This window comes from Bombus terrestris, chromosome 1 (genome assembly GCF_910591885.1).
Source record: "Bombus terrestris chromosome 1, iyBomTerr1.2, whole genome shotgun sequence".
Classification (NCBI taxonomy): Eukaryota; Metazoa; Arthropoda; class Insecta; order Hymenoptera; family Apidae; genus Bombus; species Bombus terrestris.
In genome coordinates this window covers 16,381,254-16,399,645 of record NC_063269.1, presented here as the reverse complement: position 1 = coordinate 16,399,645, position 18,392 = coordinate 16,381,254, and the positions used below count along the sequence as shown (strand labels likewise).

The following is an 18,392-nucleotide window of genomic DNA, read 5'->3' as shown; positions in this document are numbered from 1 at the left end:
AAACATGGAGAATGCGGGACGAGAAGAGGAAACAGCGCTACCAGAATCTCGAGAGACGTCGTACGAGTACACACAACAACAGGAAAACTTCTATCCATTGGAGTTCGATCGGGAACAGAAATCAAACGATATTTAATCGATACCGGTGCAGGAATAAATTTAGTTAAAAGATCAAGTGCCATATTTAAACCTAAAAAGACAGTAGCTAAAACATTTTACATGGGCAATGACAAATACCAAACTGACGAAACAGTAGACTTTCAATTCTTTAACATCATGAACACATTTCACGTTGTGCCAGACGATTTTCCTTTAATAGAAGACGGAATAATTGGTTTACCTATGCTCTCTAACTACTCATATCGAATTAACAACGAATCAATACAATTAAACGGGAACGAAATATTTTTCCAGGCGCCGAAAACCATTCTCCCAGGGCAAACCAAAATCGAAACAATTTATCTGGATAAAGTTCCGACGAAAGTATGTTTCTGCAATACTGGTGAGCAACCAACTATAATCACTAATGATCTTTCTTATGAACACGATCTCGATAAAATTGCTAAAATGAAACAAATAATTAGACTAGACCATATTGAAGACAAACTTCGTATTCCTATCGAAAAGATCCTCCTACATTACATAGACGTGTTTGACCTAGAATCCGATACCCTACCTTGTACTAACCTAACAAAACACACTATTACCCTACGCGAAAACAAAATTGTCAATACCAAATCGTACCGACCTCCCGAAGCCCATAAAGCAGAAATTGAAAAACAAATGAAAAAAATGTTAGATAAAAATATCATTGAAGAATCAGATTCTCCTTACAACAGTCCAGTATGGGTAGTACCCAAGAAATCAGACGCATCAGGCAAACAGAAATGGCGTATAGTTATCGACTTTCGAAAATTAGATGAACTTACCGATCAAGACGCCTACCCACTACCGACAATCGACGACATTCTATCACAATTAGGCAACGCCAAATTCTTCTCTGCTCTAGATTTATCTTCGGGATTCCATCAAATACCTATGGACCCCGACTCAAAGAAATATACAGCCTTTAGCACACCTCAGGGACACTTTCACTATAATCGCATGCCATTCGGTTTAAAAAACGCCCCAGCCACCTTCCAACGCATGATGGATACCGCGTTACGAGGATTATTGAACAAATATTGCTTTGTATACCTTGACGACATAATAATATTCGGTAGTACAATTCAACAACACAATGAAAACCTTGCTATAGTATTGCAAAGATTAAAAGAGTTAGGACTAAAAATCCAACCCGACAAATGCGAGTTTCTAAAACCTGAATTAGAATACTTAGGACATGTCATAACACACGAGGGCATAAAGCCAAATACTAAAAAGATCTCCGCAGTTAAAGACTTTAAGATTCCCAAAACACCAACAGACGTAAAGTCATTTCTCGGATTAGCTGGATACTACAGAAAATTCATTAAAAACTTTTCCAAACTCGCCAACCCATTAACAGATCTCACAAAGAAAGACAATCCTTTTAGATGGACAGAAACGCAACAGACAAGCTTTGACACACTAAAAGAAAAGCTATGCTCAGCCCCAGTTTTAGCATACCCAGACTACATGAAAACATTCACACTCACCACCGACGCTTCCAATGAAGGAATAGGCGCAATCTTATCACAAGACGGACATCCTTGTTGTTACATATCACGGACACTCAACCCCCCAGAGAAAAATTATTCTACCACAGAAAAGGAATTATTAGTTATCGTATGGGCAGTTAAGAGATTCAGGCAATACCTGTTAGGAAGACGATTCGTTATTCGAACCGATCACCAAGCACTCACTTGGCTCAAAAATTGCAAAGACCCTTCCTCGCGTTTGATTAGATGGAGACTTAAACTCGAAGAATACGAGTACGATATTCAGTATTGCAAAGGTAAAGAGAACACAGCAGCCGACGCACTTTCCAGAAAAATTTACCAAATTACCGACAAATCAGTCCCAGACACACCTGCAAACTCCGAAAATATTGTAGAACACTTTAACGCATGGTCAGAAGACGCGACACCCCCGAGACGACTTAAAATCACGCCAAACGATCACACCTTCTATCAATTAAATAGAGAAACATTAGGTCCATTCGACAAAGATACTTGGATTCGAAAAATTTTTGAACTAACCAAGAAACACAAGAAAATTGGGATAGGAGACAATAGTTTTACCGAAACCGAAAAAGCTAGGATCAAAGTAACACTCATGTTTATTAATGACCAAATTGAAGAAATAACTTTTGCATACGAACCAATACAAACCATAACTGACGAACAAGCTCTAGACATTATACGCGAAAACCATAACGACATTAGTGGACACTTGGGTATTCAAAAGACATATAGTAAAATCAAAGACCAATTCAAAATCCCACGCCTCATGGAAAGGATAGAAGATTTTATAAAAAATTGCGAAGCTTGTCAACGACAAAAGCTAGTTAGAATCAGACCCAAGGAACAACCCGTAATTCCTCAGACACCAGTAGAACCAAACGAAAAGATAGCCATGGATCTAATTGGTCCGATGCCCAAAACCACACGTGGAAATCAATACATTCTTTCGATTCACGATGACCTAACGAAATATCTCGTTTTAGTACCACTGAAAACACAACGAACCGAATCGATTATCGATGCACTACTACACCACTACATTTACATCTTCTCAGCACCCAAAACGATACTAACAGACCAGGGACAAAACTTTATTAGCGAACTAATGGAAAAATTCGAGGAAGCATTTAAAATCAAACATATAAAGACCACTAGTTTTCATCCTCAATCTAACGGATCCTTAGAACGAACACACGCCACAGTAAAAGACATGATTCGCACGAGCCTACACGATTCTAATAAAGAATGGGATCAGGTATTAGACTTTATTTGCCTAGGGTATAATACCGCGATACACGATGCAACTGGATTTTCACCCTTCGAACTAACATTTGGAAGAAAAGCCAACCTCCCGTCTTCCGTATCCCGAACTTCCAATTACACCTACGAAGAAATGTTTGCACTATGGCAAAAACAATTGCAAAAATATAGAATGATAGCGAAGAACACTCTTGAACAAAGTAGAAAGAGGTACATGAGAGATCAGACAAGAAAAATCATTAGAACTCAAACCTTATTTAAGGAAGGAGATCGTATACTCCTTCACAACGATCATAAGTCGGATAAATTGGACGACGAATGGTTAGGACCCTACGTTATTAAATCAGTCAAGACACCGTATTATGAGATTCTCATTAGAGATCGAGTTAAGAAAATCCACGGTAACAGAATAAAACCTTATTTTTCAGGACGATCACCCTTGCCGTCGGCTTTACCACCCTTAACGGATTAACAATAACCCCTATTGACAATAATGGAATATTTCATGAGAAAATATCCAAAGCATATCTTTATAGCGAATACATAAATGTTATTATAGGACTAGATATTAGTGCTGTATTGGAACAAGTAAGATATATTGAAAAGGGAGTAACCGAAGTTAGGAATCATTGCGAGACACGAAAAGACTGTAACATATTACCAGAAATACGCTCTTTACAAGCAAAACTAAATAACGTCAGAACACTTAGCATCGAATTACGATCCTTAGCTCACATTCATCTCAGAAGTAGACGAGGACTAGTAGACGCTATCGGATCTATTAGTAAAACTCTTTTTGGAACCCTAGCCGCGAACGATCTAGATATAATCAACAAAAATATAGACAAACTCTTTGAAGAAGGTAACAGCCTAAAAACCATAGTAGCCAACCAGACAGCTTTGATTAAACGAATTTTAAATAACGACGTCATCCAGCGACTGAAACAAGTAGACACAGGTGTAACAAACGAACTTAAAACGCTTAACAAAAACGAGATCACCTTAATAAAAGTCATAGCTCTAGAAAACTCACTCTCTGACTTACATTTCCAAATCGACGAAATATTCAATTTAATCATCTTAGGAAAACAAGGAATAATAAGCCCACAGATTATTGATCCCGGAACTTTTATTAACAATTACGCCCAAGTACTAGGTAGCAAAACAGTAGGAAACGCTTTTATACCAAAGGAAGAGAATTTCCAAAATATTTTAGATATCTCAGAACTCACATTGTTTACTCGACGAAACAAAGTTTTCTTTGTAATTTCTGTACCAACAGTTATGGACATGGAATGGGATATAGAGCAAATATATTCCATACCATCTCTCACGAACAAAGTGTTTTTAGCACCTTTAGTAGTTCATCCGATATTTTTAACGTCAGGACTAAATTACATCAATGTCGATCAAAACTACTTGGATAAGCAATGCCGTTCTATATCTGACTTTTACATTTGCAAACAAACTCAGCCGATTCACGACCGTCGAGTGAAGCACGATTGTAACTCTGAAATCTTAAGCGCAGAAAACACTGTCAAATTCTGTAAGGTAGTAGTTTATAACATTGAAGATATAACTTTTATCCCATTAAACGCTGAGAATCATTTTATAGCTATACCAATAGATCTGAGCATTTTCGAAGAAAAGACACATCGAATTGTTAGACTAGAGAAACCATCTTTGTTACAAACTAATAAAACCGTAGACATATTGTACAAGAATAACCATATGAGAATCAGTGGTAGTAGCAAGGAAATTTCTTACGAGATTAAAATCAAAACAGTCAATGTAGCTAATGATTCAGACTGGATTATTTTACTAAATAAACTAGAGAAAACTCCAAAACTTATTAACGATAATTACGGATACAAAAACACTCTGGATGGAATCGAAGATCAAACGAATCAACTAACTTTTGCTCATAGAATCGATCAAGTTGGATCACGGGGAATATCTATATTACAAATTATAGGATATTTATCCATTGCTCTCATATGCTTATACTTTCTCAACAAAATAGGAATGCCGAAATTGTGTTTTCATTTATTCTGTTGTAAAATCAAGCGAAACACGACAAATAACAATCCACCAACCAGCGCTCCGATGCCAATCAACCCGGCACCTATCAACATGTTCACCCCGATTCTACCTGTGCCCAGCACCAGCAACGATTCACAAGTAACCTTCGACCTGGAAACACCCAAGGCAAAATTTCACCCATCTATCTTAAAGAGGAAAAGGAACTTCGAGGACTAAGTTCATTCTAAGGAGGGGGGAGTGTAACCCCAAACTCTTTTGCCCTGATGTCACCTTAGGCGACCACTTCTAAACATTCTCCAGACAGCCGATACTTGAACATTACACATGGCGACCTTGGCGACAATGTATATTGCCGGAGTGCCTGAGGGTTCATCTGTGTCCTAACGGTCCTTCCACCGAATGTTCTGGAAGCGTGGCAGCGGTCGCGTGCGCCTGCAGGGTGGTGGGGATGATGAAGGATGAAAAACAAAAGAAGAAACAGATGTCACCGAAAGTAAGAAAATATTGTAAGAGCCTCAGTCTCGAACGGGCACGGCTAGAGTTCAGAAGTGTATAAACGAGGAAAAAAATAAAGCATTCTTCTCTCCTTTAAATTTCTTTCTCATTTTACGTGACACCGTCCGCGATCATGGTAACGTACGCCTTCTGTCCAGTATTTGAAGGAAGCGCAAAACGTAACACAATATAACGCAATACATTATAACATAATACTATATAACTTAATACATTACAACCTAATACATTATAACGTAATATATTATAACGTAATATATTATAACGTAATATAATATAACGTAATATAATATAACATAATATAAGATAACGTAATACATTGTAACGTAATATAATATAACGTAGTAGTATATAACGTAATAAATTGTGACGTAATTCATTATATTTTAATACTATGATATATAACATAATAATATTTATCGCAATACATTATAATGTACTGATATACAACGTAATACTATACGTAATACTATACGTAATACCACAATACGTAATAACGTATAGTATTACGTAATACTATATACCGTAATATAATATAATGAAGTATAATATAAAGTAATTATATATAACGTAATATAATGTAACGTAATACAGTATAACGTAATACAATATAACGTAATACTATATAACGTAATACAGTATAATGTAATATAATATAACGTAATACTATATTATTTTGTTAAGTAAAACGAATAAGATATTTCTTAACAACGACCAGTATTCTTTAATTCTTATTATTTAATTATGAGAATATTATATAAACTGTTCTTTCTCAGTTTGCTTTTTCACAAATTTATTTTTATTCTGTTTAGCTAATGTTTCATACTTACGTGAAAATGTAACTGTAACAATGATATTTTGTAATATTTTTCTTGTATTCAGACAATTTTATATATAAATTATTATATATATAAAATTATTCAGTTTATAAAAATCTGTATAATTTAAGCATATAGACTGCTACATAATGGCAAGAAAGTATTAACTTGTATATACTGTATATATGTTATATATTGTACATTAAATATGAAATTATATCTCATCAACATTTTGATTACTCCATCTGTTACAGCCTATAAAAATAACCAGTTACACAAAACACACACCATATTTTATATATATCTTAAATTATGAATATGATAATATGTAATTTTAGTAGAAGTATCTTTGTAATTAATTTACTCTAAAAAAAAAGCAAAAAAATTAATTTATTGAGCTAAATAAATAGAAATTATCTAGAATATGGTGGCAGAACATAATTTCCTGACTTCTATCACAAAAGAAATGTCAATAATTAATACTTGCATTACATTATCAAAAAAGAATATATAATTCTATAATTGTTTATTTTCCAACATGATTATGTGTATATAAATGTGTAGTGCACAAAGATGTATATATTGAATTGTCAAATTATACATAAAATAAATTTTATGAGAAAACAATTTTTATAAAATAAGCATTATAATATATGTATGTATATATATGTATGTCTGTGTCCGTTTTTCACATATTATGTATAATTATAGTTTTATATAGTCACATATTGAAATAATATAACATAGATTTATTATAATTCATGTCCTCAATATAATATTAATTTCTATTTACAAAAAAAATACTTTAAAACAGAAACGAACACATAACAAATTTAGATTTTTTATAGATGAAAAAGTCTATTTGTCAATTAGGATATTACAACGTTGTACATTCACTACATACGTACATCACTTATTAACAAAAAGATATGTCCTATAGCTATACAAATATAATGATAAGTTATATGTTACTGTTCCGCGTTTTTCTTTTTTTTTTTCTATTAGCTATTACTCATTTTGTCTTATGCCACAGTTAATAAGTACAAAACTTTATACGTAAATTCTATTCATGCTGCATTTACTTACACTATTTATACAAATGCAGATTTTACTGCACTTTATCATTTGATATTCTATATATCTGTTACATTGTACGGATATAAATACATCTCTGCTTAGTTCGTGTTGCATTGAAAAATGCAAATCACGTAAATAATATTTTTCGAATAAAATTTATTTGACTAATTTATTTCTGTCTTAAAAATGTATGTATGTATATGCGAGTGTTTATGTTCTTAATTTATATCTTGAAAGTCAGAAATTTATTTTCTTTTAAAAGATTGACATGAAAAAATGTAAAATGTACCATCCAATAAAAAATGGTTGTATTAAAAATATTATATTAGATTATATAAATTTTTCATATCATATTTAAACTGACATGTTTATGTCTTATGATAAAAATATGATAAAGCAGATGTTTATTAATTCATAGCAACTTATATAAATTGTGCTGCACTATCTATTATTCTATAATTAGATCTTGTAATATTTTGACATAATTATATAATATAATATTTACAGAATAAGTTTATGATGTTTTAAAATTAGAGCACATACAGATCGCTTCTTATATATTGTTTCATAAATTAAGATATAAGTACTGATATATTAACTTGTTTGGCTTTAATGAAATATGAACAGTACGAATATATGTATATATATATATATATATTTTGGCTCTTCATGTATATGTGACATTATCACAAACTGTGTCATTAAAAACAAAAAATAACTTCTGTATGTAAAACACATGATCTACAAACATTTGCACTTTTATTTCGAGAACTTTTCTTTAATTTATATAATATTCACTGAAATACTCTACTATTACAATATTTAAAAGATGATTTTGACAAAGAAGCACATTCGTTATTTTCTTTCATCATTAACAAAATCATTAATTTATGATAAAATTCATAAAAATGCTATAGCTACATTTATACTATGAACGTGAACTTTCTTTACATTGAGATATTTTGTTCCTTAAATAAGATAAGAAACAGTCCTAGTTCAATGCCTATATACTTCAATGACATATAATCATTCGTTTATACAAGTTATGTACAAAAATGTCTAATCAAGATTTATACATATTTTAAATTTGTTGTAAATTTTTCTTCTAAAACGAGAATGCAGTGGAATGTAATTATTAAAGAATAGAATTTTCTTTCATGTTTGTCAAATAAAATTGATATGGAAATTTGAATGTATTTTCTCGGTCTTTCTCTTAATATACATGTCTCAAGATTTAGAAAAACTTAAGAAACATGAATATTTATAGTGCCACTGCATTCTGAACATAGTTTGCTTTTATAACAAATTAAATTTTAACTTAACAACAAGAGGATTTTGCAGGTTCTGCTTCGACTAGATTAAAATCTAAACCACCAGGCCTAGCAAATCCAGTTTTTATTCCATCCCAACCATCTTCTACCTTATATTCACCAGTCTGTATTCTATTATAAACTTCCTGTGTAACTGTTCGAAATGCTTCTTCAACATTAACTCCAGTCTTTGCGCTGGTTTCAATATGATGTACTCCATGTTGATCAGCAAAAGCTCTTGCTTCTTCCTTTGAAACTTCTCGTCTACTTCCATTGGTAACTAAATCTAATTTACAACCTACCAATGCAAATACAGGGCGATGTGGCTCAATATGTCTACGAGCTTCCATCATCCACTGAGGAATATGTTCAAAACTTGCTCTATTACAGACATCATACACAAGCAGGGCACCAACAGAGTTTCTATAGTATGATTTTGTAATTGACCTAAAATAAACAGCACATTTCATTATTTTACTTGTATCAATGACATATCATATCTTGTTTTTAATATATTCATAATTACTAAAAACATATAATACAAATATAACACACCTAAATCTTTCTTGGCCAGCTGTATCCCATAACTGTAATTTTATTCTTGTTCCATCCTTTACTTCAATTAATCTAGCAAAAAAATCTACTCCTACTGTTGGGTCTGAAAGCTAATCAAATAAAATATGTTATATACTTCCTATAATAATATCAGGTATAAACTCGTTGAATTGTAAAAGAATTATAATTTTTGATTTACTAAAAAATATACTCTAAATAAAAGTCAATGACAGATTCAAGATAAAAGATAAAAATGTATCTCAATCAAAGATGCCGTTTTGTTTATTATTGTTCATTAACCTACTAATTGTACAATGTATATAATAATTATAATTGGATATTAAAACTAATTCATTTGCGTGACAAAAATTCTTCAAACATATTTAATATTAGCATTTTTATGCTGTCCTGAATTCTTTATTTAAAAAATAGCAATCAACTACATAAATATTATTAGATCAGCAAAATTGGAAATACTCCAACGACATAAAATCTATTTCAACTTCGATTTCAACATCAATTACAGTACAACTTATTTGATATTATGAAAAATGACAAAAGAACAAAACATGACAGATTTGATTAAAATCAACATTTTTATCAACATTGTTGACAATAACGGTTAGAGTCGCTGCGTACCTCTGCGAACTTCCCATCAGTAAAATATTTCAGTAACGAACTTTTTCCGACGGTACTGTCACCGATAAGTATCAAGCGAAATTGGTAGTCAAAAATTGGTTCCACCATCTTGACGTATGTATATATTACGATTAAAGTTCTTCACAAACAATACTCTAGTTGTCACTTATAAAGTCATGATTTTCTTGTATGTACTTGTCAAGAGTGAGAACCTCGCTGACCGTGACATTAATCATCAACTTCCTACCTTTGCCCAAGACTGTACTGCACTTATTGCGCACGACACTGTGCTAATAAATACGTAGATCTCGTAAGGATCTTTGAAACCAAACACATCGTAATTTTCAATGAACTAGCTGTTTTTAGCTGTTCCAAATTTCACTGCTTCTTTCTTCTTTAATTCTTTGGGACGCTCACAGAACCACGCGGTCATAGTAGCCACCTAAAATACACATTTCACGGGTTTAACTAGAAAGCTTGAAAGACATCATAATTTAATTTATAAATATTGCTTACACATATTTATAGTTTACTTAATACAAATCTGTATACAATCAATGAACACCAAAAAAATTAAAAGAAAATATTGTCTTCTTTTCTTTATCAGTTAAGTAAAATGGACAAAAGAATATTATTTTAAACTCTAAAAGTAAATATTCGAAAATGTTTCGAAAATATTCTCTATTTTTGTTATACTACTTGAAACGATAAATTCTTCATTTTATCTATTACGTTGAAAGAATTAAAGGTTAATTAAGAGATTAGTCGAGCATTTTTACGTATACTAAATATATAAAGCATAGTGCCATTTGCATCTTAAATGTAGAACAGGACACAGAATGTGTAATATATATCTATTCAAATAGATACGTGTATACTGATTATAAAGTAATAAAAAAAGTAATAGTATTCGAAATTAATAATATAATAATAAAGATTAGAATAATAATCTTCACTCGTCTTTGTTTAAGTTTTATCTATAACAAGTTGTTTCTTATGTAGGATTTGCTACTTATGTAATAACAACCTTCTAACCACTAATTTTGTAAATACGTTTTAGTACGTATAACCTAACTACGTGATTTTCTGTAATAAAAAATTTTGAATTTAATTTTACTCTTAACCTTTTATAGTAGAACAGTAACTCATTTTTAAATTCTTTTCTAGAAAAATGAACGAAAAGAAATTGATTGATGAAATTATTGAATTGCGTGAGTTGTTACGCACGAAGGAAACTCAACTAGCTGCCTTAAGGCGCGAAAAACAAATCTTACAAGATTACGGTTTGAATAACGAAGAAATATTACGATATAGTAGGCAAATATTTTTACCAGAAATTGCTATTAAAGGTATATTCTATTTATAAAATTTTAAAATGTATTATATATACTAAATTAAAATCATATAAATTTCATGTAACAAAAATCTGTTATTCTTTAGTATTTAATATTTTCTCTTCTATATGTATTCTTAATTTGATATATAAATAATAATAAAGTTTCTATTTTCAATTATAACATTTTTCATTATATAATTACAGGTCAAGTAAAATTAAAGAATAGCGCAATATTGATCGTAGGAGCAGGTGGACTTGGATGCCCAGCTGCATTATATTTAGCATCTGCTGGTGTTGGACAAATTGGTATAATTGATTATGATGATGTAGAAATTAACAATCTTCATAGACAATTATTATATGCAGAAACAAGTATTGGGACACCAAAAGTAAATACTGCTGCAGAAAGTCTTAATCGGTATTTGTATATCAATATAATATGCATAGATTTTTACAAGTATATGTATTAAATGTTTATTTGATGGTAAAATTCATGATATAAAATATCCCTACTTTTATAATCTAAATTAAATATTCCTAATTTTAGCTTAAACAGTGACATTAAAGTTACTCCATATAAAATTCAACTAGATAGCAGTAATGCTCTGGACATAATAAAGTGTTACGATGTAGTGGTAGATGCTACTGATAATGTAGCTACACGTTATTTACTGAATGATGCGTGTGTTCTAAGTAATAAACCTTTAGTGTCTGGATCAGCATTAAAATTTGAAGGTCATTTATCTGTATTTAATTACAATGGACCTTGCTATAGATGTATATTTCCTAAACCTCCTCCTCCAGAAACAGTAACAAATTGTGGAGATGGTGGTGTTTTTGGCCCAGGTATTATTTTTTAATTAATTTAATTAATTTATTCAGTATTTTTAATTCAGAAAATATTTATTACTTAATTTAATTACAGCCGTCGGTACTATTGGCGTCTTACAAGCATTAGAAGCGCTGAAGATAGTACTCGATCTTCCGCATGTACTATCCGGTCAACTTCTATTATTTGATGGACTAGAAACGAAATTTCGTAAGATCAACCTGCGTGCTAAAAATATAAACTGTGCCGTTTGCGGCAAACATCCAACTCTGCACAAATTAATTGATTATGAACAATTTTGTGGTGCAAAAGCAAATGATAAAGATCCGAAATTAAATTTATTAAGAACGGAAGAAAGAATAAGCGTGGAAGAATATAACACAACATTGAAATTAGGCACGAAAGCTCATATTTTAATCGACGTACGTTCAGCTGAAGAATTTGACATCTGTCATTTAAAGCACTCTATAAATATACCATTATGTGATATTAATAACAATGAAACAGTAACATTAATAAGAAGTAGAATACAGGAAATACAAAAACAACATGATAATGCTAGTTGTAAGTATATTTTGCTTAATATGTTATATTGAAGTTGTAAATATATAATAAATGTGTATGCATTTGTTCTAGTATATGTTATGTGCAGAAGAGGGAATGATTCGCAAAAGGCTGTAAAAAGCCTTCAGGAAATATTTCAGGGAAGTAATCTAGAAATAAAAGATGTAATTGGTGGCATTCATGCTTGGAGCAAGAAAATCGATTGTACATTTCCTGTATATTAATGGTATAAAATTGTATGTAATTGATTACTTTCATGTTTATTAATTTTTACTACTAAAATTAATATGTGTATAATTACATGATATTCGACATTACATTTTTATAAATATATATACGTGAATAACACGTACATTTATAAAAATATATAGTTATATGAAGTGAATTAATTCATTTAGAATACTCTTCTATCTCAGAACTAGTTAAACTGGTTTCTGGATACTTGTAATGGGAATCTGATAAATTTCGTAATTTTTCTGCTGCTTGTTCTGGCGTTAAGTCTCTTTGCGCTTGTGCAAGAAGTTCATAGCCAACCATATGTTTCTTTACAGTTGCTGAACGCAATAGTGGAGGTAAATAAATTCCATGGAAAGTCCAATAAGGATAATCTTGTTTTACATATGGTCCAGTTGGCGCTCCTTTAAATAGAATCAATTAAATATCGTGATTAGTTACATGACCTTTTTTAATGAACATATCCAATAATATTTAACCATACCATGCCAACCCATAGAATAAGGGAAAGAGCAATGGAATAAGTTATCATATTTTGTACACAGTATTTTCATAGTAGCTGCTAATGATTCTTGTTGACTTTCTGATAAATCTTGCATTCTAGATACTTGTTTCTTAGGCAATACCATAGTTTCATATGGCCATACTGCCCAAAATGGTACTAAAACTACCCAATCTCGGTTTTCTGATACAATGCGCTCCTACAACATAAAATATACAAATTAAAAAATCTGAAGATCTAAATCTAAATTCTCTTAATATGGTACTTTACTTTTTTGAAAAGTTCTTTTTGTACATAATCTATAAGAAGTGGTTTTTTATTACGATTATAATAATCGCTGAGGTATCTATCCTTTATTTTAGCTTCATTTGGTAAGAAAGAGCTAGCCCAAATTTGACAGTGAGGATGAGAATTGCTACAGCCCATTACAGCACCACGATTTTCAAAAATTTGTACCCAAGTCCATTTTTCTCCCAACTCAAGCATTTCAAAAATCCAGCTAAATCATAACGACATTTATTACATAAAATATTACAATATTACAAATTAAATGTATTACCAACATACCGTTTAACCACTTCTTTAATTTCCGAAATTTTCATAAGTGCTATTGTTACATTTGATTTGGGATGGAAACACATCACTTTACAAGTACCTCTGGCAGCATCCATTTGGAATAATTCATCTTCAGATTTTGATGGATTAGGAACTGATTCCAATAATGCAGGAAAGTCATTGACAAATGAATATGTATTTTCATATATTGGAGTTATCTGGAAAACAAGAACATTTAGTATCAGAAAAGTCGTGCAACTCTGGTTTTAAAGTTAAAGGATAGTTATTTAAATGCATTACCTGTCCACTAGCTCTGACGTTGCCCGGACAAAGTGGATTATCAGGATCATAATCTGGGAGATCTTCTTCTACATTTGTTTCAATTTGTCCCCCCCAGGGTCGTTTCATTCGATGTGGTGACACTAGTACCCATTCTCCCTTTAAGGGATTATATCGAATATGTTGATGTTCTATAAAATATTGATCTAATAGATGATACATAGAACTTGAATTTGATATAATTTCTTCATAAGAACAAAAATTCTAACCAGTAGGATCAAATTGTTTTTTTAAAGCTTCTGTGCCATTTTTCAGGCTGTTCTTATCACCTGAAAATTAGTATTAAGTCTTCATGTATATACATAGAAAATTTGAATAAGATTATGTATATATTACATTAATCTATTAAATTAATTTTTACAGCAAATTAATTTATTTTACAAAATTACAATTAATTTACTGCATTAAAGTACATTATTCAATATAAACATTTAAAAATATCATATAAAAGTATTTTGCTTTATTAGTATATACATATACACGCATTACTTACACTTTTGGAATGCTACGGATAGTAATATAAATTTTAATCGTCATGTGGATTTTGTTTTAATCAGAACTATAAATAATGCACAATAGACTCACGCGGGTTTTGTTTTGATTTCGATCATACAGAATGTACAATAAACTGTAAAAATTATTATTAGTTTTACATGCCACTACACATTTATAATATAAAAAAAATAAAACAAAATTTGTGGAAGGTCATATGACCGACGCTTATGTTCTTATAAAATTTATTTACTCGAAAAAAACCTTACGCGATTAATAATGTGTACCTTTTATAAATAATACAACGATTACCTTTATCTTTTATAGATATTTGTTGTACTAAGTGATTAATTTTTCAATTAATATAAAATATTTTTACCTGTTGATGCAGACATTTGTACTTTGGTATCTACTTTTGGTATCGCAAGTGTCGCTTGAGTGCTATTAGCGTACTGGAAAATTTTTAATGACAGCAGTAATTTAAGATGTACGTGTCATTTTTTTCACAAACAAGATACTTGTGTAACTATACCAAGTATAGTAATTTATGATAACATTTACATTGCTCACGAAATCTAATGTTCAATGTGTACACATATCAATGTGTATCACGTATTACTACGTACTAGATGGTAGTGTAAAATCAGATTCGATCTCGATCAGAACGAACTTAAGATGTTAAAAGATATCGCAAGCGTTATTTATAGGAAAACGAATAAACAAATATATGTATGTGCATTGCCAGTAAAGAAAATACAGTTTAAATTGCTTTATTTTTTGACATAGGAATGCTAATATGTTTCGTAGTTAATTATACTAAAAAATCTGCTACTATGTATATTTCTCAAAAGAGAAATATTCATGATAAAATATATTACTTTTGAAATCAAATTTTAAAATTTATATCTTTTTAAATTCTAACTGCTAATACTAAACAATTATCTTTTTTAATTATAATTTAATCTTTAAGTAAAATTTTGATTTTTGTAGAGGATAATAAAGAGCATAATTTTATATAAAAAAATATATCAAAATTGTAAGGATAAGTAATAAACAATTTTACAAATTTCCTAGAAAGTCAGATCTTTATATATGATTTTAAGTCTAGTTTTCTAAATGAATATAAGAATATGTAAAAATTGTTCCGATAAAAATTTCTGTCGTTCAATGTAAATTACCTTAACACTCGCCTTGCATGATTTGACGTTTCGAATAGTTGCCTGCAACTTTTAAACGCGACCATATTAACATTATTTGTGAATATGGCGCGCGGTAGTAGTGCTGGTTTTGATAGACATATTACAATCTTTTCGCCGGAAGGGCGGCTTTACCAAGTAGGTAAGATTTGTGAAAATATTTTACATTAAGACATAAACAGTTTTCCAATTTTTGTTGCTGTCTTTCGAAGTACTAACTCTTATACTAATTTTCTAAGCGGGAACCATGACATGGCGTGATTAGCAATTTTCAACCTTTCTAAGTAAAAGTATTGAATATTTTGCAGAATATGCGTTTAAAGCGATAAATCAAGGTGGTTTGACATCTGTCGCTGTAAAAGGAGTGGACACAGCTGTTTTTGCTACACAAAAGAAAGTGCCTGTAAGATAACCTCTATCACTATACTGTTATTAGTAGTAGTTCTTTACATTATTTCTTTTTTTTTCTAAAGTATATAATATAGTATTTTAAAGTAACATTTGAAGATTTTTCTGCAAATAATACAAATGAAACTTATTAAATTTAAGGATATTTGTTTATAGGATAAGCTGCTTGATGCTTCCAGTGTTACTCATATTTTTCAACTCACTGAGCATATCGGTTGCCTTGTGACAGGTATGATAGGTGAGTAAAGTTTTAAAGAAAATGATTATCCTAAAGATTTGTTATATAATTTTTTAATCATTATTATTTGAGATATCTAGATCTTTTTTATATTAAAGATATATTGTTTTTGTTGTGTATTTTAGCTGATAGCAGATCTCAAGTTCAACGTGCAAGATATGAAGCAGCTCATTTTAAATACAAGTATGAATATGAAATTCCTGTGGATGCATTATGCAGACGTATTGCAGATATCAGTCAAGTATATACACAAAATGCAGAAATGCGGCCTCTTGGATGTTCTATGATGCTTATTTCATATGACAAAGAAAAAGGACCTTGTGTTTATAAGGCTGACCCTGCAGGATATTATTGTGGTTACAGAGCCATTTCTGTTGGTGCTAAACAAACTGAAGCTAATTCTTATCTGGAAAAAAAGTTAAAGAAGAAACAAAACTATGATCATGATGAAACAATACAGTTAGCAATTACTTGTTTATCTACTGTTTTATCAGTAGATTTTAAGCCAACAGAGATAGAAGTTGGGGTAGTATCAAAGGACAATCCTAAATTTCGGTAAATATTATTTCTACTTCATGTATAAAACTGTTGTAAATAAATAACATATGAAATGTTTTTATGTTTCAGAACTTTAACGGAACAAGAAATTGATAAGCATCTTACTGCAATTGCTGAAAAAGATTAATGATTTTATGTATAATTCATTACAAATAAATGTCATGTCCTACTTAACACTGTTTCATTTTTATACTTAAGATATAAGAGAAAGCATATTATATTAAATTCAAGATATAATTGTTAACACGAATAAATTATACACATTTATAGTTTAAATTAAAAAATTTATTTCAAATTCATGTTTCTTATTTATAAGTTATAAAATAGTGAAGATATTAGTAAAATTATTTTCCTGATGCTGTTGCTAAAGGGTTTCGTAGAACTAGAATTACAGAATCACCTCTCAAAAACATTTTTGAAATAAATCTATCCTTATTTACTGGTTTTGCCTAGATAGAAACAAAGCTTTCTGTATATTGTCAATCATAAATTTTGCTTCAATACCACATAGTTACATTACCTTTTTTTTCCCTTTACCAGTACGTGGAAGTTCAGTCCACATTTCTTTTACATTTTCTAAAACCATGTTACAATGTCTATCAAATGCTTTTACTCTTCCTAATAATTTTTTGTTATTTCTACAATTAATTAAAACTTGTGTATTATTTTTCACAGATTGAGTTAATACTGAAAGTGGTCCAGTGTTAAATTCTTCTTCCTCTCTTTTTGCTAATTCCTCAGGAGTCATTTCAGATTTTGGCTTAGTTAAAGAAGACCTAAAAATAAAAGTTGTTCTTTTAGAAAAATGCTAATAGGAATTCAAAGAGAAAAGTTATAACCTTCAGATAAAATTTACACAAAAAGATAGTATATAAATAAAAAAATAAGGTTAAGTTTTGTGTAAATACAAAAATTACTGTTAAAACGATAAAAAATTTGTCTAAACATTTACATTTTGATGAATTTCTGTTACGAATGAAATCGATAATGCAAAATTTTTCTCAAAAATAGTACGCAAAATATAAGTAATGACTATGTTTTCAAATCAACAAGCAACACAACGTTCAGTTTACTTATGTTCACTTCCGATTCCGATCATCTCTGAAAGCAGGTTATGTTATATTGCATATTGAGTAATCTTTCTATATGTATATATGTACACTATTTGTGTTTATGAAATACATTGAAAAAGCATAGCTTTTTATTTAGTGATTAAAATTTTTAGTATTTTTGTCGATTTAAAATAAAAGTTTACAATGTTC

General features: G+C 30.3%; 5 protein-coding genes across 15 annotated transcripts; 2 read left to right on the top strand and 3 right to left on the bottom strand.

The window, feature by feature from the left end:
* Positions 1–7,130: 7,130 nt before the first annotated feature.
* Positions 7,131–10,014, bottom strand: LOC100651946 (ras-related protein Rab-39B). The gene is made up of 3 exons (XM_020864064.2): positions 9,880–10,014; positions 9,241–9,350; positions 7,131–9,132 (listed from the first exon to the last, which is right to left on the bottom strand). Exons 1-3 carry the CDS (start codon positions 9,985–9,987, stop codon positions 8,694–8,696), a joined length of 657 nt encoding a protein of 218 aa, XP_020719723.1. The 5' UTR covers positions 9,988–10,014; the 3' UTR covers positions 7,131–8,693.
* Positions 9,857–13,823, top strand: LOC100651711 (adenylyltransferase and sulfurtransferase MOCS3). 7 transcript variants are annotated; one of them, XM_012314063.3, is made up of 7 exons: positions 9,857–9,993; positions 11,047–11,228; positions 11,420–11,633; positions 11,763–12,061; positions 12,141–12,608; positions 12,681–12,844; positions 13,160–13,823. In XM_012314063.3, exons 2-6 carry the CDS (start codon positions 11,051–11,053, stop codon positions 12,830–12,832), a joined length of 1,311 nt encoding a protein of 436 aa, XP_012169453.1. In that variant the 5' UTR covers positions 9,857–9,993; positions 11,047–11,050; the 3' UTR covers positions 12,833–12,844; positions 13,160–13,823. The 7 variants fall into 7 exon arrangements, with proteins under 7 accessions (XP_012169453.1, XP_048261104.1, XP_012169484.1 ...); XM_048405147.1 differs by lacking the exon at positions 9,857–9,993 and adding an exon at positions 10,051–10,189; XM_012314094.3 differs by lacking the exon at positions 9,857–9,993 and adding an exon at positions 10,467–10,485.
* On the bottom strand, positions 12,850–15,412 carry LOC100651593 (probable galactose-1-phosphate uridylyltransferase). 5 transcript variants are annotated; one of them, XM_048405164.1, is made up of 8 exons: positions 15,110–15,389; positions 14,732–14,743; positions 14,448–14,507; positions 14,200–14,369; positions 13,912–14,117; positions 13,615–13,843; positions 13,327–13,543; positions 12,850–13,246 (listed from the first exon to the last, which is right to left on the bottom strand). In XM_048405164.1, the coding sequence occupies exons 1-8, from the start codon at positions 15,123–15,125 to the stop codon at positions 12,999–13,001; spliced, it is 1,158 nt and encodes a 385-aa protein (XP_048261121.1). In that variant the 5' UTR covers positions 15,126–15,389; the 3' UTR covers positions 12,850–12,998. The 5 variants fall into 5 exon arrangements, with proteins under 5 accessions (XP_048261121.1, XP_012169500.1, XP_003393491.1 ...); XM_012314110.3 differs by having other exon boundaries at positions 14,732–14,866; positions 15,110–15,385; XM_003393443.3 differs by lacking the exon at positions 14,732–14,743 and having other exon boundaries at positions 15,110–15,412.
* A 495-nt stretch (positions 15,413–15,907) lies between these two features.
* On the top strand, positions 15,908–17,304 carry LOC100651829 (proteasome subunit alpha type-6). Its single transcript, XM_003393445.4, has 5 exons — positions 15,908–16,068; positions 16,235–16,329; positions 16,491–16,572; positions 16,698–17,127; positions 17,200–17,304. The coding sequence occupies exons 1-5, from the start codon at positions 15,993–15,995 to the stop codon at positions 17,255–17,257; spliced, it is 741 nt and encodes a 246-aa protein (XP_003393493.1). The 5' UTR covers positions 15,908–15,992; the 3' UTR covers positions 17,258–17,304.
* Positions 17,305–17,393: 89 nt separating this feature from the next.
* Positions 17,394–18,227, bottom strand: LOC100652185 (probable small nuclear ribonucleoprotein Sm D2). The gene is made up of 3 exons (XM_003393448.4): positions 18,083–18,227; positions 17,651–17,906; positions 17,394–17,579 (listed from the first exon to the last, which is right to left on the bottom strand). Coding segments are annotated over exons 1-3 (363 nt in total). The 5' UTR covers positions 18,085–18,227; the 3' UTR covers positions 17,394–17,474.
* Positions 18,228–18,392: the final 165 nt, after the last annotated feature.